The following is a 21,619-nucleotide window of genomic DNA, read 5'->3' on the forward strand; positions in this document are numbered from 1 at the left end:
GGGAGAGGGGCTTAAAGGGCTTAAGTGGTTAAGCAGGCTCAGCCCAAGGCAAGGGACATCCTATTCTTTTTATGGCCACCACGACTTGGGTTTTGTCTGCTCTTTTTGGGGGGGGAACAGGACAATATTCACATTTTGCCTTCCTCTCCCCCATGAGCAGCTTTTTTGGGTACCCTGCTACCCAAAGTTTGAGGACGGGAGGATTCTGCTGACAAAGAGTGAGCTGAACTCAGGGAGAGGGCTAAAACCCCAAGGTTTTATTAAAAACACACCATTTCCATGGGGTCTGGCATGGGGCTGAGTTTTAACCTCCTGGTTGAAGAACATGTCCCACCCCAGCTTCATCCCCAGGTGCCTGATTCCTCCCTGTGACCCAACTGGTGACCAAATCTGAGAGGCTTCACTAAAAACCACACTAAAAGGGGAGGGTTAAGAGAATAACCAACCTGGCTTTTTTGGTTTATTTCCACCAGAGAAGAGGGCAGCTCCGTCACCCTTGTGTGGCCTCCAGGAATTCCTCCAGGATGGGAAAAAAAACCCTTTTTTCCCAATCAGTCAGGAGGTTTGTGGATGGGTGATGTGTCCCTGCTCCCCTTCCCAAAACACCCTGCAGGGAGCAAAAGGCAAGAAGGGAGTTTCCCAGCCCCAGGCTGGTTATTTGCAGCAAAAATCTGTATTTTTCCTGCAGAACTGGGAAAGGTGGATCATTTCCCTCCAGTGATCCCCATTGCCCTTGAGGATCCAGTGGGAAAATGGGTGCTGAGCCCTCGTGCATCCCAATATTCAGTGCCAGGGACTGGATGGATTTGGTTGCTGATGGGAGATGGGTCTAACCTGGCCAAACCAGGGAAAAATAGGGGGTACCCCATGGAAATATGGGGCAAAGTATGGCATAGCCCATGGAAACAAGATAAATAATTGGTCCTGGAAGGGGAATTTGATTATATTGTATATTGGAGTGGCTGCATTCATGGATTCCAAGCCTGGACCTCTACAGCCCCCACTCCTCCTGTCCACCAGCACCTCGTATCTCTTTGCACAGGGATTTTGGGACAGAATTCCCTCGAGTTTCCTCCCTCCTCAATGTCTCCTCAGAGTTTCCTCCCTCTTCAAGGTCTCCTTAGAATTCCCCCCCTCCTCACTGTCTCTCACCTTCACCATTTACCTCCAAATCTTTTTTTTTCCACCAACATCCCCAACAGCCCCTCAACAGATCTTTTTGCTCCCTCCGGATCTTTCCACCTGGGAAAGGTGTTGGATCACCTCATCTCCAGCTGAGGATAAATACTTTTTTTTTTTTTTTAATTTATTTTATTTTCCTGACAGTGTCACCAGCAGCTGAACGCCTCCGTTACATCCTGGGGGAGGATGATGAACTTCCCAACCCCACACTCTTCACAGAGATGGACACTCTGCAGCACGACGGGGAGGAGATGGAGTGGAAGGAGTCAGCCAGGTGAGCAAAGAGGAGGAGCAGGAGGAGGAGGAGGAGGAGGAGAGGCTTTGAGTTGCAAACACAGTGTGTGAAAATCCACCCCTTAAATAGCATAGTGATAGGATGGGTTGGGTTGGAAGGGACCTGGCCAGGTAGACCCACCAGGGGTTCTTTCCAAAGGGAAACACAAACTGGGGGGAAAAGAAGAAAATGTGGACATCTTGGACTCTTCCCCCAAAGGTGGAAAAGCCAAGAGAATCATAGAGGGAGAGAATGGGTTGGGTTGGAAGGGACCTTAAAGCTCATCCAGTTCCAACCCCATGGGCAGGGACCCTTCCCACAGCCCAGGGTGCTCCAAGCCCCATCCAACCTTCAACACCTCCAGGGATGGGGCAGCCACAGCTTCTGGGGACAACCAGGGGCTCAGCACCCTCAAGTTAATTAATTTTTTCCTCATGTCCAACCTCAATCTCCCCTTTCTCTCCAAGTTTTAACCCATTTCCCTCATCCTCTCCCTACCCCCCTGTGTCCAAAGCCCTCCCCCAGCTTTCTTGGAGCCCCTTCAGATATTGGAAGGTTGCTCTGAGCTCCCCTGGGAGCCTCCTCTTCTCCAGGCTGAACAACCCCAATCCCTCAGCCTGGCTTCCCAGGGAGGTGCTCAGCCCTCTGAGCATTTCAGTGCCTCCTCTGGACACCTTCCAGGAGTTCTGTGTCCTTCTGGTGTTGGGGACTCCAGAACTGGACCCAGAACTCCAGGGAGGGTCTCAGAGGGGCAGAATCCCCTCCCACAACTGCTGAATGTGTGGAAACAGGATCAGGGATTTTAATGGGGTTTTAAAAGTCTGAGTTAGGGAAAAGCAGAAAACACAAGGTTTTGGGGTCTTTCTCAGCAGCTTCAGCCTACTGAGGAGGAGGAGGAGGAAGGGAGGAAGAATTCCCATCATCTTCCATGTGCCCCCTAAGATGGAGATGGGACTTTTCCCGTTCCCAGCCTGAGAGCAGAGCCCTGCAGAAAGGGCTAAGGGGTTGGAAATACAACTGGGGAAACATGATGGGAAAGTGGAGAGAAAGAGAGATGGGAAATGGGGAAATAGGAGACTTAAAGAACATTTTTGCAGGTCTGTTTTTTTCCCCTTCCACTCTTCTACTGGGCAGTCCAAGAGTTGAACTGCTCCTACCCCTCAAGCAATAATAATAATAAACCCCCCCACACTCTGAGTCTTAGAGGAGCTGCCAGTGGCATTTGTTTTGTTGAATTAGGAACTTATCCAAGGGCAAAATCCCAAATCCAGTGGGATTTTCTCTTCCTAGCCTCAGGGCTAGTAGGGTTGAGGGTTTGGGGGGAACTTCAGAAGAGCTGGGGAGCTTTGGGAAGGCACACAGGGATGCTGGTGTCACCCCGAGCCCTTTTCTTTCAGTAGCACAGGAGATTTCCAAGTCTGGGGGCAGAGATTTGCCCAGGAGATGGGGAAGGGATCAGGCTGAGGCCCTGGGGGTGCTCATCCTCTTTCTTGGGTTATTTTCATCCCCCAAAATTTGGAAACCTCTCACTCATCCTCCTGGTTGCCAACCCTACTGAGGACACAGCAGCACAGGGACAGTGTTAGTAACATCCTTTTTTATTTTATTTTGCATCTACTCATCCCACCTTGCTCCCCCCCTAAAAAAAAAAACCTCAGAAGGCCAAAAAAAAAAAAAAAATCAAGGCTTGCATTCTGATTTCCATCCAGGAGGCTTGAGATGAAGGTTTCTGAATTCCACCCCAGGGGGAGGATGGAGGTTTCTCAAGTCCTGGCTTGAGGCTAAATCCACAGTAAATGGGAAGAAACAGAAAGAAATGGAAAGAAAGCAGCCAAGCTCAGCAGGGAGATGGGGGTTTGGCTGCAGCCTTGGCAAAAGCATCACGGGACCCTGGGCTGGGGGAAAAGCCATGGCTGGAAACGTGCCTGGAGCCCCGCGTGCCCTGCCCAGAGCTGCTGCCCCGTGCTAATAACCCACTTTTGGCAGGGAAACGGGGCAAAAAGAAAAGAAAAAGGGATTTAATCAGCTTTGGGTGAGCGGCGCCGGGGCTGGGGAGGTGCTGGGGCGGGAAGCTTGAATTTCCCTGCCAATAAAAGCAGCGTTTGTTTGGAGGGTTGGAGAAGGGTTCCTGCAAAGCAAGCAGGGTGCTGAGCTTTGGGGTGGTGGCCACTGGAGCTGAATTTTATATTTTTAGGATGCTTCAGAGTTTTGGTCCTGGCACAGACCATTTCTGACACCCCCAGCTAATCATCTTTTGGGGCTTCTTAAACAGGGACACCTGATGTTTCCTCTTTGCAGCAGGGTTTTAATGCATCCCCCTGCACCATCAGCTCTTCCCAAACCTCTTCTCCTCCTCCATCCCTCCCATTTGCGCCCTCTGTGGTGGCAGGAGCCCAAATCCCAGTTGTACCAGTTAAAAGTTGGAAGGTTAAGCCCTGGGAAGACTAATCCACAGAGCCTGCAAACCTCCTCTTAAGGAAAAGCAGCTTTTTCCCCCCAAAAGCAACATCTTGCTAAGAGCCACCTGCCCTTCCCCAAACCCAGAGGTGGGAGGAGTCAGCCAGCATCCCCAGATTTCCTCTGAGGTCTTCTGGTTTGGAAAACTAAGGACAAATAAGGAGGTGGAAGGGCTGATACCCAAGAGCCCCTCTCATCTGCCTCTGTGGGAGCCCAGGAAGTGTTGGCAGTGTGCTGGGATTTTGGGTTTCTTTGGCAGGGATCCCAGGTGAGCCGAGGTCAGCTCCATGGGAACACCTCCCAGCAGTGGCAGGACCAACTTGAGGAGGGATAAACCTGCAGGGTTGGGTTGGGTTGAGTGGTGGAACCCAGAGGTTTTGCTCCACCCAAGCAGCTCTTGGTGGAAGGGTTTGACTTCGTTTCTCCATTCCCATCCTGAAACTTTGCAGGATGAATGAGTCCCAGCTTCCAAAGCCACCTGGGGAAGGGAACCACCAATTCTCTTCTTCTAACCCACCATCCCCACGCCTGATGTTCTCCTTGCAGGTGGATCAAGTTTGAAGAAAAGGTGGAGGAAGGAGGGGAGAGGTGGAGCAAGCCCCACGTGTCCACCTTGTCCTTGCACAGCCTGTTTGAGCTACGGACATGTCTGCAGACAGGAACAGTTCTCCTGGACTTAGATGGCTACTCCTTGCCCCAGATCATAGGTATGAGAGGCAGTGGCTTCTGATGGGTTTGTCCCAAAGTGCTGGGAGCAGGTTTCAATTCATTGAACTCCTTGACTTGCTCCATGCAAACCTAAACCCATTTGCATGGCAGGAGCTGAGACCCATCAGCTTGGTTCAGTCATTGTTGTCTTGAGGGTTTTTAGTTGGGTAACTCCTGCATCTCTCTCTCTTGGTGCTTGCAGATGAGGTGATTGAGAAGCAGATTGAGGACGGGCTGCTGAAGGCAGAGCTGCGGGAGAAGATAAGCTACGTGCTCCTCAGGAAGCATCGTCACCAAACCAAGAAACCCATCCACAGGTCCTTGGCTGACATTGGCAAGTCTGTCTCCTCCAACACAGGTGAGTTCTTGGGGTCCAACCTCTGGCCAGTTGCATCCTTGAGTCTTTGGTGAGCAAACCAGAGGGGTTGGAAGATCTCAGGAAAAGGAAAAGAAGAAACTCAACCATTTAAGGCAGCCAACTATTTACTACATTGATTAAGACCTCAAAAGCTCTGCCACTGGTGGCTTTAAGGGTTACTGAGAACCAGAAACCATGGAGATGTCTCCTGAGATGCATGCGTGAGGGCAATGTCACTGTGTGATGGACAACAGCGTTGAGTTGTGTGATGGACAAGTGTTGAGTTGTGTGATGGACAACAGGGTTCAGTTGTGTGATGGACAAGTGTTGAGTTGTGTGATGGACAACACTTGAGTTGTGTGATGGACAGCAGGGTTCAGTTGTGTGATGGACAAGGGTGTTGTGTGAGGAACAAGAGTGTTTTGTGAGGGACAACAACGTCACACGAGGGCCAATGACCTTGTGTGAGGGCCAATGACACCGTGTGAGGGACGATGCCGTTGGCGGTCACTTGGCCAAGGAGTTTTCTGGCAGAGCAGCCCACAGACAAATCCAGTCTGCTCTGTGGTTGAACCTGCCGATTTTTGAGCCTTTATAAAAGGGGATTTGTTTTCACCCGAGCTTATTTACTTAGGTTTAACCAGAGGTCATTTGGTGGAGCCCAGGATTTGCCGGGCTTTGGCTGCTGCCCCGGTAGACACAAACAGCAGCGCCCGAGCTCAGCAGGCACATGGAAGTGGATGTCCAGAAGTGATGGTCCCATCCTGGTGGATGGGACTCCATGGTGTTGGAAATGGGGTCATGCCCAGTGGGAATTTAACAAAAAAAAAAAAAAAAAAGGGAAAAAAGTGAGGCTGGATGTTGTGGTTGCAGCTCAACCAAATCTGGTCCAGATGGTTTGGGTTTTTTCCCCCCAAGAAAAGCAGAGCTGTGGGAATTCAGGAGGTTTCCTGAGAAAATGCTGGGCTCAACACAGAAAAAATGCCTGGGGGAAAGGGAAGGAGGAAATCTTTATAGAGTTGAAACACTGGAGAGGGAAGATGGGACCTGTCACCAGTGTAGAGAGGGGAAACGTTCACATGAAACGTTCAGGAGGTGCTGGCCCGGGGGGTGTTTGGAGGTGTGAAGGCTACAGAAAATCCCACAGATGTTTCTGGGGAGAATCAGTGCATCAAGAGGGTGGGTCTTCCTGAGTACCTGAAGTTGGAATTTTGAAGAGCATTGGTGGGATGGGGGGTGCTGCAGGGTCCTGCAGCAAGAGGAGGTGTGGGTACGGGAAAAACCCCCCTGGGTGGGATAAAAACACCGGTGGGAACGGGACAGAAAAACCAATTGCTGGTGGATCAGCCCTGGAAGGCTCAGGTCTGGGTGGGGCAGCTGATTTTCAGCCTTCAGCATCACCCAAGAGTTTCCCAACCTCTCATCTACCAACTCCTTCCCCCCCAGCCCGCAGCCCCGTCCGGAGCCCGGCTGCCGGCGCCGCCTTCCACCGCTCCACCGAGGACCTGAGGATGCGGCAAAGCGCCAGCTACGGCCGCCTGCGTAAGCTGGGGAGGGGGAAACATCAAAAAAAACCCATAAAAATCGAATGACAACAGGATGGGAGGCTGTAATTAAGAGGAGGTGCCACCCCGGGCGTAAAGGAGATGGGGACTGTGGAAGAGAAGGCTCCAGGGGGAGCTGGGAGGTGCTTCCCAGGGGAAGGGAGGCTGCAGGGAAGCTGGGGAGGGACTTGTGAGAAGGGTGAGGGGACAAGGGGTGGTGGGGTGGAACTGGAAGAGGAGACATTTTAGATGAGGAGGAAATTCTTCAGTGTGAGGATGGGAAGACACTTGAGTAGGTTGTCCAGGGAACTGTGCCTGCCCCCTCCTTGGAGGCATTCAGCGCCAGGTTGGATGGGGCTTGGAGCACCCTGGGCTGTGGGAGGGGTCCCTGCCCATGCAGGAGGTGGCACTAGGTGAGCTTTAAGGTCCCTTCCAGCTCTAACCAGCCTGTGATTCTATGAAGCTCAGGGTGAGTGACATCAGGAAAACTCAAGATTTCTGGGGTTTCATTTCTCTGGCTTTGCAAGAAAGACAAATAAGAAATAATTCTTTTTTTTTTCTTTGAGCTGCAGTCCTCCCAACACATTTTCTCCTTGGGGATGAGTGTCACAGAGCCCTTTCCTCACCCTCTCTCTCTTTTATCTCCACCAGGTCACGCTCAGAGCCGGAGCATGAACGACATCTCGGACACGCCGAGCACCGACCAGGTAATCCCAAAAAAAACCCCAAAACCCATCAGTGGGCTGTTATGGGGGCATCTCCAGCACAGCCCATGTTAGGGCAGGGCCTCCGTGGTCATTAAGGTCCATGTGAACTTTGTGTGGTTTCATTTGGTCGATAATTCCTAATTAGGGGAATTAATCAGTGTATTGATCCCTGCTCGTTCATGGGGAAGCTGTCCCAGAAGCATTTTACCTGTGCTGGCAAGGATGCTGACATGGCTGAGATCCTTAGGATGGAGAGAAAAGTCTTCAGGTAGGAAAGGAAAAGTGTTTGGAATCAGAGGGTGATAGAATAGGATCATGGAATCATTACAGTTGGACAGGATTTCAACCTCTTGCTGGCTGGGTCAAGTCCAGCCACGAAGCCAACACCACCAGCCATGTCCTCAAGCCATATCCATGAAGCCAACACCACCAGCCATGTCCTCAAGCCATATCCACACGGTTTTTTTTAACCCCTCCAGGAATGAAAGAAGAGGGCAGGGCCCCTCAAAGAGCTTTTGTTTGGCTTGGTGAGGGCAGGGGGTAAATCCCACCCAAGCAGATAGAGGTGGGTTCCATTTTTCCCTGCTGGATGTCAGGTTCTTCATGCAAACCTCATCCCAGAGCCTGTGGGAGGCTTTTCCATCCCTGGTTTGCTCTGCAGGAGAGAGCTGAGAAAGAGGTCAGGCTGCTCCAGCAGTTCCTGGGCAAAACTCAGGAGGGTTTTGTGCCATTCTTGTGGATCATACCACCAGTTTGCTGGGAAAACACCTTTAAGATCATCAAGTCCAACCATGCATGTCCCATCCTGGCATCAAAGCTCTTCAGCTGGGATGTGCTGATGCATTATATGGACTTGGTGTCTGTTTCTGCATGATTTCAGCAGAATTAAACCCAATGGGGGTTTTGTACAGGATAACAGCTTGGTGATCCCTTGGGATAATGACTTTGTATTCCCCAGGGATAATGGATTGATGTTCCCCAGGGCAGACCAGCAAGGACATCCTTGTCCCATGTAAGGAACAACATCCTTGTCCCAACAGAGGGAAGGGAAAGATGGGGATCCAGGTGTTTCTGAGCCTCAGGAGAAGGGCTACCATGATCAGAAGGTTTCCAGGACACATCCCATAGGAGACCTGCTTTATTCCCAGCCAGATTCCTGCTACTGAACCCCAAATCCCAGCCTCCAACAGTGGGGTGTGGAGGGTTAATCCCAAAATATGCAAAGCATTTAGGTTTAATCACCCTATTAGACCCACTACAAAGGGACTTTTTAAGTGTTACACACAGCTTAATGGTCACTGTTAACTCCTGCTCTTGCTTGTTCCAGGCTGAGGTGGAGGGAGTTGCTTTATTATTATTTTTTTTTCCACTTTTTTTTTTTTTTTTTTTCCATTTGGGTTTAAAAGATTAGAAAGGGGAGAACTTTGCTGCCCAGCTCACATGCCTCCCCTCATGCTGGCATATAGATTATAATAACACCCTGCCCGGGTTGGTATTGAACCCTTTTAGACTAATAATGAAAGAGCTGCAGGGGGGAAGAGACCTGGGGAACAAATCCATGAGAGAGGTTTCCTACTTCCATGATTTGCTCCTGCTCCCAGGATGAAACTGAGGAGGAACCAGCTACAAAAACATCAGCATTAGAGAGGGTTCCCAGGGAGCCTGGGGCTTGCAAAAATGGATGTTGTGTCCCTCCAGGACCCTTGGTTTTTGGCCCAGGTTGGCCACGAGGGTTTTTTCTTGCATAGACCCCAGCGCTGTGAAGCCCCTTTTGCCCCCACCCTCTTGTAGGTCACGTTAGGGAACCCCAAGTGGGTTGGTTTCAGGTTCATCTTGAGCTTGATGATGATTTGGGAAAAATGAAGAGGTTCAGCTTTACAGACTCTTGCTGGTTTATTCTTGGACATGGCTTTTGAATCCCCACCTCCAGAAGCCTCTGGACCATCCAAGGCCAAGCGATGGCTTCAGGTTTTGTGTTTGGGGGTTGGAAAAGAGGGGGCAAAGAGCCAAATTTTGGCAACAGCTCCCTTCCCCCCCTTTGGCCTTTCCACCAGCTGAAGAACAAGTTCATCAAGAAGATCCCCAAGGATGCAGAGGCCTCCAATGTGCTAGTGGGAGAAGTGGAGTTCCTGGAGAAACCTTTTGTGGCTTTCGTGCGTCTCCTGCAGGCCACGATGCTGGGGGGGGTGACAGAGGTGCCCGTCCCCACCAGGTGGGTGCAGTTCCTTCAGATCCAGAGCCCTGAGTGGTCTCACAACGTGGACACCAGGGGTGCAAGGTTGCCTGTCCCTTCCTAGGTTCCTCTTCATTCTCCTTGGTCCTGCTGGAAAAGCCAAATCTTACAACGAGATCGGCAGAGCCATCGCAACCCTCATGGTGGATGATGTGAGTAGATGTTCCCAGCCCTCCCCAGGAAAATCCATGCTCAGAACCAAGAAAAAAAAAAGCTTTTTTCATCTTATCACCCATTGAATGAGCTTTAAAATCCCATAAGGACATGAGGTGCTGGACACCCTTCCCACCTTGTCTTTCTCAACCCCCAGCTCTTCAGTGATGTTGCCTACAAAGCCCGGGATAGAGAAGACCTGATTGCTGGCATAGATGAGTTTCTGGATGAAGTCATTGTCCTGCCACCTGGCGAGTGGGACCCCAACATTAGGATTGAACCACCCAAAAAAGTGCCCTCAGCTGAGAAGAGGTGGGTGGGAGACTTAGGGGCTTGTCCCATCCCCATCTCTCTTGGTTTGGAGATGCTGGAGGAGGTCAGCATCTTTGTGTGCCTTCATTCCTAGAAAATCTTTGCCCATTTTCCAGAAATGCTGCTTTTGGGGCACTTTTTTGCCCCCAGATCAGTCCAGAGCTGTTTCCACTCTGCAAAAACCTGCATTTTCTCCCCTTGGGCTGAACAAATCCAGCTCTTGATCTTTCCAAACGCACCCCAGAACCCGAGCTCTGGTGCAGCTGGAGAGCTACACCGTGGCCTTGGGCGTGGGACCGGAGGGTGGGTGGTGTGGCTGATCCTCATGGCCACCTCTGGTGCCTCTCTCCTGCAGGAAATCAGTTTTCTCCCTGAATGAAGTGGGGCAGATGAACGGCACGGCTGGGGGAGCGGGTGCCGGGGGTGGTGGAGGAGGCAGCGACGATGGGGAGATGCCTGAAGTTCATGAAATTGGAGAAGAACTCGCCTGGACGGGCAGGTGAGCAAGAATCCCACCACTCCAAAAACTCCAGAGGGTGCCAGCACCCATCAGCACCTCCTGCTGCTTCACCCCCTGGGGAGCACCGAGGGGTGAAAGCCTTTCGTGTGGCACCAAATCTGTTTTGGGGGAAGGGCTGTGCAGCTCCAACGTGGTGGTATCTACCCCAGGTTTTGTGGTGGCCTCTACTTGGATATCAAGAGGAAGCTGCCCTGGTTCCCCAGCGACTTCTATGAAGGTTTTCATATCCAGTCCATTTCTGCCATCTTGTTCATCTACCTGGGCTGCATCACCAATGCCATCACCTTTGGGGGCTTGCTGGGGGATGCTACAGACAACTACCAGGTTGAGTCCAAAAAAAGGGAGTCACTGGCTTGGGGACAGCCAGCAGGAATAGGCTGGGGAGGGATGAGGTGGGATGGAATGAGATTCAGTGGGAGGGATGAGATGGGATGAGACAAGACGAGATGAGATGGAACAGGAAGGGATGGGATGGGATGGGATGGGTTTTACCCAACTTGTGCCATGCTGAGTTTTAATCCTGAGGCTGGAAATTCATTGCCAAGGCACTCCTGAAATATCTCCAGGGTGGGAAAATCCATCTCAATGGCAATCCCAGGAGCAGGAGGACCTGGTCCCAACCATCCAAAGTGGGGCCAAGCTGAGGTCCTCAATTCCCATTTCCAGGCAGGGTCTGGGTGGGGATTTAAGGTGTCATAGCATCATCCTAACGCTGGGTTTGGTCCAACTCCAGGGGGTCATGGAGAGCTTCCTTGGCACAGCCATGGCAGGCTCCATGTTCTGCCTCTTCGCCGGGCAGCCACTCATCATCCTCAGCAGCACTGGCCCCATCCTCATCTTTGAGAAACTGCTCTTCGACTTCAGCAAGTAGGTGCTGGGGGGGTGAGGGGAAGTAGAATCCACCCAGTACCAGGATGGATACCTCCTCCAGCCCACAGTGGGTTCTCACAGGGTTTCTCCCACCTCCATTCCTCCTTGCAGAGGCAACGGCATCGACTACATGGAATTCCGCCTCTGGATCGGTCTGCACTCTGCCTTCCAGTGCCTTATCCTGGTGGCCACTGATGCCAGCTTCATTATAAAATACATCACCCGCTTCACTGAGGAAGGCTTCTCCACCCTCATAAGCTTCATCTTCATCTACGACGCCATCAAGAAGATGATTGGAGCCTTTAAGTACTACCCCATCAACTCCGACTTCAAGCCCGACTACGTCACCATGTACAAGTGCGAGTGCATCGCCCCCGACCCAGGTGAGTGCTCAGCTTTGGCAGTGCTGGCTGGGGAGGATTGAGGGGGCTGGGGGGTGGTCCCACCGTGACTAAATCCCACCAGTTTGTTGGCTGAGGATGTGGAAGGAGACAGCTGTGCTCTCAGCGTGGGGTGGAGAAACCTCCTCCTCCTCCTCTGGAGGTGATGGTGGGCAGGATGGAAGGAGAGCTGTGGATGGGAGAATCAGTGTTTGCCAGGACACCAGGAATGGTGCTGAAGAGGCAGGGCCTCAGCCTGGAGCAGCCAGACCTGGGTGGATGAAAAGGAAAAGTGAAGAAAAAACCACATTTTAAACCATTCATTCCAAGCTGCTGATGAAAGAATCTCAGTCTCCAGAAGATGTACCCAAGTGATTTTGTCCTCTCCGGTGTCTGGGATGTCCTGGTTGGGTGTGGAAACCTCCTTGGATTTTTTTCCCTCCTCTTTTTTTCCCTCCTTTTTAAGAAGAAGCCATGGGGCTCCCAGCAGATGGTCTTTCCATGACTTCCCTGGTTTTGCTCTTGGGTAGAGATACCCCATGGCCCAAATCCTGCAACTCAGATGCTCCTGTGGCCACCTGGAAGGGAAATCTTTGCTCTGGGCTACTGCCAGCCCCCTCTTGCTCTCAGACAGTCTGAATTTCTTTAAAAACCCCAAAATGCTGACAATTTTGGAGTACTGACTGCAGACAGAAGGGATGGAGAGGTGGGGTGGTGAAGCTCTCCCAGAAACCAAAGCATCCAAGACCCACCATGCCAGCTCTTCCCAGCACGTCTCTCTCTGCAAGATGAGCTCTTGACCTGCCACGCTGGCAACAACTTTGCTTGGCTTCCATTTTGTATTTTGCCTCCATTTCTATCCATCAACCACCCATGAGCCACCTCCAGCTCCTTGGGATTCAGAATGGTGGAGAGCAGCACCAGCAGCCAACCCAACCCAACCCAACCCAAACCCCCCGAAATGGCTGGGAAATGAAGCCCAACACCCAACACAACCCCATGTGGGGGGCTGAAACACCCCAAACAGGACCCAGGACCATCTCCACCACCCTCCTCTACTGAAGTTTGTCCTCCAGCACCATTGCCATGGATCAGCCCCAAGGAAAGGAGAAACCTTTTTCCTCCAGGGAGGTCTCACCCTTTCCCAAGCCTCCATTCCCAGGCTGCCCAGAGGGATTTGCACCCCAAAAAGTCTCTTTGCAACCCCAGTCCTATTCTTCACCCTTGCTGCCCCCCCCGTGGCAGCCAGGGCCGTGTTGGATTTTCCAGTCCTCTAGATAGCAAGAAATTATGTTTATCCCCCCCCATCCTTTTTTATTTTTTTTTTAATCTTTTTTTTAATTACTAGCTCTGATTTTTGATTATTATAACTGATTTGTACCATATTTGTCTCTGCTGCACACATCAATTTGGGCTGATTTCAATCTCAAGTGAGTATCACCTTCTAAATATTAAAACTCTTTTAATATTTGATACTCTTTCCCCCACTGGGGGATATATGGTTATTTCCCCCCCTCCCATATATTTTACTCTTACTTACCATACCTTTCTCTCTGCTCTGCTAAAAGGGTTTCTGTAGAGCCCAGGGGGCTCCTTTCAAAACAGCACCAGAGTTCTGCTGCATTTGTAGGCTGGTGGCTGGATAACTAACAGGCTAGGGAGCCAAAAAAACCCCAAATTATTATCATTATTATTAATATTATTATTATTATCATTATAATGTTTTTAGTGCTGGGTTTGCCACCACTGTTTCAGCTTTTGGCAGCTCCGGGGTCTTTGCTTCTAACCCAGCAACTGCTTCTCCTTCATTAATCCTCTGCTGGGGATGGAGGCAGCAGGGTGGGGGCAGCCAGAATTCCTGTTTGGCCCCAGAAGACGATGGACCGGAGGGAAAAGGGGGGGAAAGAGAGGTCCAGGACCCCGTTTAGGGGCACCCATCAAAACTGTGGGTGCTCCTGGAGCCACGGAGCTGCATCGCCCGAAGAGCCCGAGCTGGTTTTGCACTGGAGGAGAAGGTGCTGGGGGCTCGAAGGGATGGGTTGGTTGGGTTTCTTTTTGCAGTGAGACACCCCAAAACACCCTTAAAATAATTCAAACCCTCTAAAAACCAAAATAAATAAGGCAAGCTGGGCACACTCAGGTGCCACCTCTCCAAAACTAAGTTGGTTTTTTCAGGCTCGGTTGTTCAGAGGCGGGGGTTGGGATGCTGGGCCCCACTGCTGGTGGCTTTCCTAAAACAAAAAAAAACAATTTTAGGAGCTGGGAAGTTCCTAAAAATACCCACCCTGGCACTCAGCAGCCCTGGAGGGAGCAGCCAGCAAAGGAGAAGCCGTTTTCTCCACCACCCCATGGGATTATTGAGGGAGAAGTCGCTGCGGGGTTAGAAATGGGGGAGTTTCTCCCCACCTCCTGCTCCTCTCTTGGGATGCCCGGCTGCAGGAGGATGTTCTCCACCCCACCATCTCAATCTCTGGGTGCAACCCGGTTGCTTTTGAGACAGAAAACTCAAAATTAGTTAAAAAAAAAACCAAAAACAACAAAATAGCCCCCAAAACCCAACCCCTCCTCAATTAACCAACTCCTTTCCCACAGCCAACGCAACCTTGTTTGATGCTTCAGCTCCAGTGGCACCAAACACCACTAACACTTCTCTGGTAAGTGGTTTTGCTCATCCCAACGGGAAATCTGGGACAAGGGAGGGCAAATCCCAAGGGCTTTTGCACCCAGGGACTGAGGGAAATGTGAATTTGCATCAATCTGGGCTCACGGTTGGGCTCAATCCTCTCTTTTTTTGCTCACATCAAGAGCAGCTCCAGGGCTTTCCTGTGGTTTGGAGCTCCCAGTGGCAGCAGCCCTGGGGAATTCCCCTTTCCTGCATTCTGAAATGGCTAGAAGTGTTAATTTTGCTTCTTTTTGGCCAGGAAACACCCGTTTCTGTGCAGGCTGCCATGTTAAAAATGCTATTTTTGCTCTTTGTTTTTCTGGCCAGGAAATCTTCCCTTTCTTTGCATGATTGCATAAAATGCTCATTTTGCTCATTTTGCTTTTTTTTGGGCTGGAAAAACACCTTTTCCTTGCACTTTGCAACGACTTCAAATGTTAATTTTGGGTTTTTTTGGGGGGCTTTCTCCCCAGTACAATGCTATTAACCTAACAGCTCTGGACTGGACTCAGCTGAGTAAGAAGGAATGTCTCAAATACGGCGGGAGCTTAGTGGGAAAATCCTGTAAATTTGTGCCTGACCTGGCCCTCATGTCCTTCATCCTCTTCTTTGGGACCTACTCCATGACTTTGACCTTGAAAAAATTCAAATTCAGTCGCTATTTCCCCACCAAGGTAAGGAAAGCCCTGGGGTTTTACCCTTCGTTTTGCCACCAGGTAGGAAACCCAGGAGCTGTTGGGCTCTTTAGAGGGAAAGAAATCTGGATTTCTAGGAGACGTTGGTAGCAATTAGGAGAGTCCTTGCTGAGCTTCCAGCTGCTGATTCAGCTCTTCCATGAATGCCCCATCAAAGGGGGAAAAAAATGGGAATTTTGGGTGTTGGACCCAAGGGGAGAATTGGCCAAAAGATTTGTCCCATTCTGTGTCTGAGTTGTCCATGGGGAGAGGAGCTGGAAAGCCCCAGAGTAGGATGCTGGAGCAGGAGGAAACATTTCTATCCCATGAACTGCCCTCTCCATCCAGGAATTTCCATACATGACCCCATCTATCCATGAGCTACCCTCTCCATCCCATGAATTCCCTCCCCATCCCATGGTTTCACTCCATCCCTCCCTCTCCATTCCCCTCCCCATCCCATTAATCACCCTTTCCACCCCCATTTCCTCATCTTGCCTCCAGGTCAGGGCTTTCATTGCTGATTTTTCCAATGTTTTCTCCATCCTCATCTTCTGTGGAGTCGATGCCTGCTTTGGACTGGACACCCCCAAGCTCCACATCCCCAGTATCATCAAGGTTTGCCCAGGGAGGGGACCTCTCATTTGCCTTTCCTCCTCTTCACCAATCTTAGGGGATGATCACAACTTGGCTTAAAAAATATGCTTTGTCTTCTTTTGGGGGGGAATATTCTAATTCTCTGCTTTTTTCTCTCTCTCTTTCCTTTTGTTGTTTTGTGGTTTGGGTTTTTTTCCCACCCCTTTTTCTCTCTTTTCTTCCTATTTTTGTTTTTTCTCTGCTGGCAGCTGCGTAAACTCATAAGTGATTTCTCTATCTTTATGTCCATACTAATGTTTGTGGGGCTGGATGTACTTTTTGGACTCAACACCCCAAAGCTCCAAGTGCCTACTGATTTTAAGGTAAAAAAACATGAAGAAGGAAGACAAAAAAAAAGAAAAAAAAGGCACTTAAAAACCCCATCAAAACCCTTTCTGGAAATATTGCTGGAAAATCCCACCCTGGGGTGAGAAGGGGAGTCCTGATAGTTGGAGAAGATGGATAATCTGATAGCAGAAAAGTGTGGATCTTTATGGTCCTGTCCAACCAGTCTGTGATTCTCTGAATAGTTTGATAACATCGTTTGATAAGCTGGAGCATTTGATGGTAGGGACAATCTGATGAGAGGAAAAAATGGGATTGAGGGGTGGGATTGAGTGATGGACATGGGATAAGATGATGCTCCAAGGTGATGGGGATGGAGGGTGAGGTGGGGCTTCCCAAAATGTCCTCTTGGACTTTCTGGTCTTGTGAGACCCCACCTGGAGTTCTGGGTCCAGTTCTGGAGTCCCCAACACAAGGAGGACACAGAGCTCCTGGAAGGTGTCCAGAGGAGGCACTGAAATGCTCAGAGGGCTGAGCAGCTCCCTGGGAAGCCAGGCTGAGGGATTGGGGTTGTTCAGCCTGGAGAAGAGGAGGCTCCCAGGGGAGCTCAGAGCAACCTTCCAATATCTGAAGGGGCTCCAAGAAAGCTGGGGGAGGGCTTTGGACATGGGGGTAGGGAGAGGATGAGGGGAAATGGGTTAAAACTTGGAGAGAAAGGGGAGATTGAGGTTGGACATGAGAAAAAAATTAATTAACTTGAGGGTTGTCCCCAGAAGCTGTGGCTGCCCCATCCCTGGAGGTGTTGAAGGTTGGATGGGGCTTGGAGCACCCTGGGCTGTGGGAGGGGTCCCTGCCCATGGGGTTGGAACTGGATGAGCTTTAAGGTCCCTTCCAACCCAACCCATTCTCTCCCTCTATGATTCTCTTGCCTTTTCCACCTTTGGGGGAAGAGTCCAAGATGTCCACATTTTCTTCTTTTCCCCCCAGCCCACCCGCCTGGACCGAGGGTGGTTTGTGTTTCCCTTTGGAAAGAACCCCTGGTGGGTCTACCTGGCCAGTGCCCTGCCTGCCCTCCTGGTCACCATCCTCATCTTCATGGACCAGCAGATTACAGCTGTCATTGTCAACAGGAAGGAGCACAAGCTGCGGGTGAGCTGGGACACCTGGGGACACACGAGGGGAAATGGGTTAAAACTTGGAGATTTAGGGGAGATTGAGGTTGGACATGGGGAAGAAATTCTTGAATTTGAGGGTGCTGAGCCCCTGGTTGCCCCCAGAAGCTGTGGCTGCCCCATCCCTGGAGGTGTTGAAGGTTGGATGGGGCTTGGAGCACCCTGGGCTGTGGGAGGGGTCCCTGCCCATGGCAGGGGTGGCACTGGGGGGGCTTTAAGGTTCCTCCCTTTAAGGTTCCACCCATGGGGTGCACTGGGGGGGATGCAGGGTGCAATGTGGGGTGCTCCATGGTGATGTGGTGTGCACCACAGCAATGTGGGGGTGTCTCAGGGTGCTCCAGGGGGGTGCGATTGGGGTGCTGCAGAGCGCATCCCAGGGGAACCCCTCCCCGCCTTGCTGGGTGATCCCAGGAGCAGCTTCCTGAGCATTGTTGTCCCCAACTTGGGGTGCTGTGTTGTAGAAAGCTGCTGGCTACCACCTGGACCTCTTCTGGGTGGGCATTCTCATGGCTGTCTGCTCCTTCATGGGGCTGCCCTGGTACGTGGCAGCCACCGTCATCTCCATCGCCCACATCGACAGCTTGAAGATGGAGACAGAGACCAGTGCCCCGGGGGAGCAGCCCCAGTTCTTGGGGGTCAGGTGAGGAAGGCTTCGGCCACACTCTTCCTCAGAGGCAGCAGCAGCTCCCTCCTCATCCTCGTTTTGCTCTGTTCCAGGGAGCAGAGGGTGACGGGCATCATCGTCTTCGTGCTGACGGGGGTTTCAGTCTTCCTGGCCCCAATCCTGAAGGTAAAACGGACCCGTTCCCCCCTCCCTGCAGCTCCTGGGGGACCTGGGAAATAAAAGATGGATTTTATCCTCAACGTTGGTCCCCGGGAACAAGCTGCCACCTTCCTGGGGGTAAAAATTCTGTTTTTTCCCAGTACATCCCCATGCCCGTGCTCTATGGTGTCTTTCTCTACATGGGGGTCGCGTCGCTCAATGGCATCCAGGTAAGAGCTCCTCCTCCTCTTCCTCCTTAATAGCCACGAAGAGTTCCTATCCTGGGGTAAAAAGGGGAGTTTCGACCCCAAAATTTGCACACAGCCAACAAAAAGGGGCATTTTCACCCCCGAATTTGGACACAGCCAACAAAAAGGGGAGTTTTGAGCCTTAAATGTGCACACAGCCAACAAAAAGAGGCATTTTCACCCCCAAATTTGGACACAGCCAACAAAAGGGGGTTTTTTGACCCCCAGATTTTCAGGAGGCCAACAAAAGGAGCCCTTTGCCCCTCGAATTTTCAGGCAGCCAACAAAAAGGGACATAAAACCCCCAAATTTACACCCAGCCAAACTTCCCATCTGCGTGGAGCAGCAGCTACCCAGAACCCTCCCAGAAACATCGAAGCGACCCCAACTCCCTGCATTTTTTTTGGGCTAAAAGAGGGTTTATCTGGGCAACTCGAAGAGTCTAGGACCTGGGGCTGGGGGCTAACACCAGCCTTCATCCCACCCCCAGTTCTGGGACCGCTGCAAGCTCTTCCTCATGCCAGCCAAGCACCAACCCGACTACGTCTTCCTGCGCCACGTCCCCTTGCGCCGCATCCACCTCTTCACCCTGGTGCAGATCATCTGCTTGGCTGTCCTTTGGGTCCTCAAATCCACCGTGGCTGCCATCATCTTCCCTGTCATGGTAAGGCCACCACTTCCTCTGGGCTGCCACTGCAACCTCCTGTGGATTTCCGTGGAGGTGGAAAGGGAATTTTGGGGCTCGTTGGGGTCTCCAGGTCTTGGGATGAGAGGAGCTCTTGGAGACCCCACTGGTGGATCTCTCCCTTCTTAGATTTTAGCCCTGATCCTGGTGAGGAGGCTGCTGGATTTTGTCTTCTCCCAACATGACCTGGCTTGGATTGACAACATCATCCCCGAGAAGGAGAAGAAGAAAGAGGATGACAAGAAGAAGAAGAAAAAAGGCAACAAAGGAGACAGCAGCAGCGAAGAGGAGGTGGGTGAGGGACCCCCATGGGTGGTGAGGACATCCCAGACCAGCTGGGGAGGGAAAGGTCCCACCAAAACCCAGGTCCCATCAACCTGGAGGATTGGTTTTGGTTGGTTTGGGATGAAGACCTTTGACTTTCCCTGCACATATAGGACTGGCTGATTGAGGGGCTTTAAGTGATGCTTGGGGGCTGGCCAAAAGCTCCGAGGGATGCTCAAAATGTCCAAAAAGCTGGAAAATCATAGCAAAAAAATGAAATCCTTCGGGAGAAGAGCCAAAATCTCATGGCTGAGGGCACAGCACCCATCAAACGGTGGCAAAACATCATCCAACCCAGCAACCTCCTCCTGCAGCCCCTTCCCCAGGCACAGAAGAGGAAGGCAAAGCCTCCTTCTCCTCCACCCAGCTCTGAAAGTTGTTTTTTTTGGGTCCTTTTGGTGGTTTTTGGAGCCCAGCCAGGCTGTTACCTTCACCGAATTCACCCTTTCTTCCCCCAGTTCCCACCTCCCTCAGTCATTAAGATCCCCATGGAGCCCCTGCCACCGCAGCCCCGCAACGGGGGTCCCCATTGCCTCAGCCGTAAGTAAAGAGCTCAGGGAGCTGCTCCCCCCCCTCCCAAACCCTCCTAACCCCCCCTCACCGGGACCCCCTCAGCACTAACCCCACTCCCACCCATGTCCTGGACCCCTCCCACCCACCCACCCACAGAGGATTTGCTCCTTTTAATGGAGGTTGGAGAAGATGCAGGTGATGGAAACCCAAGATTCTCCTGGGCTTCCCTCCCACCCGACCCCAAGATGATGCTGAAAGGGGATTTTTTTGGAAAAAAGAAATATATATATATATATTTTAGAAGGTTTGGAGCCTAAAAAGCATCCTGGCTGCAGAAGAGCAGATTGGGCTCAGTTCTGCTCAGTTCTGAGCTGGTGCAAGACCCCCCAGAATTCAGAATAAACTTGGGGGCAACCAGCAGGCTGATAACATCAAATCTGTCCCCTAACTGCTGCTGGCAGGGGCTGCTGGAGCCTTTCTCTTGCTCACATCACCCCCAAAATCAGCATTTCCCAGGAGTTTCTCTCCTCTTCCCAGTGCTGGAGGATGCAGGTTGAAGGGGAGGGGTTTGAGTGGTCTTTGTTGGTTTTTTTGGAGGGTTCCTCACCCAGGCTGTGTTTTCCCCCAGGAAAGAGGTCCTCCACCTGGAGCTTTGCGTTCTGATCCTTCCCCAAATGGTTCAGACCTGGATCGCAGGTAGGATGCACCCAAATGGCTCCCTCTTCACCCTCTTCCCACCCCCTTCCTTAGGGAATCCCCCATGGGAAACACCTTGGGATGATGCCCCTTGTTCTCCTGCACCCAAATGGCTCCCTCCTCACCCTCTTTCCACCCCATTCCCAAGGGACCACCATGGGAAACACCTTGGGATGATGCTCCTTGTTCTCCTGCACCCAACTCACTCCCTCTTCACCCTCTTCCCACCCCATTCCCTAGGGAATCCACCAAGGGAAACACCTTGGGATGATGCTCCTTGTTCTCCTGCACCCAACTCACTCCCTCTTCACCCTCTTCCCACCCCATTCCCTAGGGAATCCCCCATGGGAAACACCTTGGGATGCTGCTCCTTGTTCCCCACCCTCAGTGAAATAAAGAAACTCAGTCCCTGGGGGTATTTTTGCAGCATCCCTTTGGTGTTTTGGGTGCTTTCAGCTCCTTGTCCCAGCTGGTGGGTGGGTGGGTGCTGGGTGACACCTCCCAAGCCTGGCAGGAGAGATCTCAGGGATCCTTTCCAACCATCAGAAAGCCACTGGGTGCCAAGCCACGGGGATTTTTCCAGTTGGCTGAACACCCAAATCCTCCCCAGTTTGAGATTACTCTGCAGACTTCCCAGCTGCACGTGGAGGTTGCCCTTAAGAAAGGCAAAAATTCCTCCTTTTTGTGGTTTTTTTTCCCCTGGTGGTGGCATCACCTGGAGGTGCTGGGATGCTTTGGGTGCCCAGGTGGTCACTGGTCTCTCTCCTCCTCAGTATCACGCTTCACTTGAAGATTTCCTGCCCTTCCTCTCCTGCATTTAACTACTCCCGAAACCCCATCTGCACCGTGCCCCAGGTGAAGATAGAGATGGAGTCAGACTACGAGGACACAGACACAGAAAAAGCACCTCGGGACATGGGCAGTGAGACCACCCTCTAGTCCTCCCCCCAGGCCTTCCTCAGCGTTTATATATATATATTGATATTTGCAATATTCATATATATATATAAAGGAAAAAAAACTGCTTTATTTTTCTATTGGAGATGAAGGAGACTGGTGCCCCCTGCTCGCCCTCCCCCCCAAACCTGGGCTTGGTTGTTCTGGTAGTTGTATATTATTTTTTTTAGCATCATGAGTCTCAAAAGCGAGGTGGAATTTATTTTTTTTTTCCTCCCTTTTCTGCCCAGCAAAGGCAGCGGTGGCAAAACGGGGTTGAAAAGGTGGAATTGATGATTTAGGGGGTTGGGGTTGGTTCGTTGGTCA

At 51.4% G+C, this 21,619-nt stretch overlaps 1 protein-coding gene across 1 annotated transcript; it reads left to right on the forward strand.

The window, feature by feature from the left end:
• The first annotated feature begins 1,355 nt into the window (after positions 1–1,355).
• On the forward strand, positions 1,356–21,199 carry SLC4A5 (solute carrier family 4 member 5). Its single transcript, XM_030464152.1, has 24 exons — positions 1,356–1,456; positions 4,460–4,620; positions 4,824–4,979; positions 6,426–6,521; positions 7,175–7,230; positions 9,285–9,442; positions 9,528–9,615; positions 9,774–9,928; positions 10,284–10,427; positions 10,598–10,772; positions 11,182–11,315; positions 11,430–11,701; positions 14,291–14,352; positions 14,834–15,034; positions 15,539–15,652; positions 16,943–17,104; positions 17,589–17,767; positions 17,845–17,917; positions 18,052–18,120; positions 18,629–18,802; positions 18,953–19,114; positions 19,606–19,687; positions 20,289–20,356; positions 21,130–21,199. The coding sequence occupies exons 1-23, from the start codon at positions 1,404–1,406 to the stop codon at positions 20,321–20,323; spliced, it is 2,961 nt and encodes a 986-aa protein (XP_030320012.1). The 5' UTR covers positions 1,356–1,403; the 3' UTR covers positions 20,324–20,356; positions 21,130–21,199.
• Positions 21,200–21,619: the final 420 nt, after the last annotated feature.

This window comes from Calypte anna, chromosome 22 (assembly GCF_003957555.1).
Source record: "Calypte anna isolate BGI_N300 chromosome 22, bCalAnn1_v1.p, whole genome shotgun sequence".
In the NCBI taxonomy this organism is placed as follows: domain Eukaryota; kingdom Metazoa; phylum Chordata; class Aves; order Apodiformes; family Trochilidae; genus Calypte; species Calypte anna.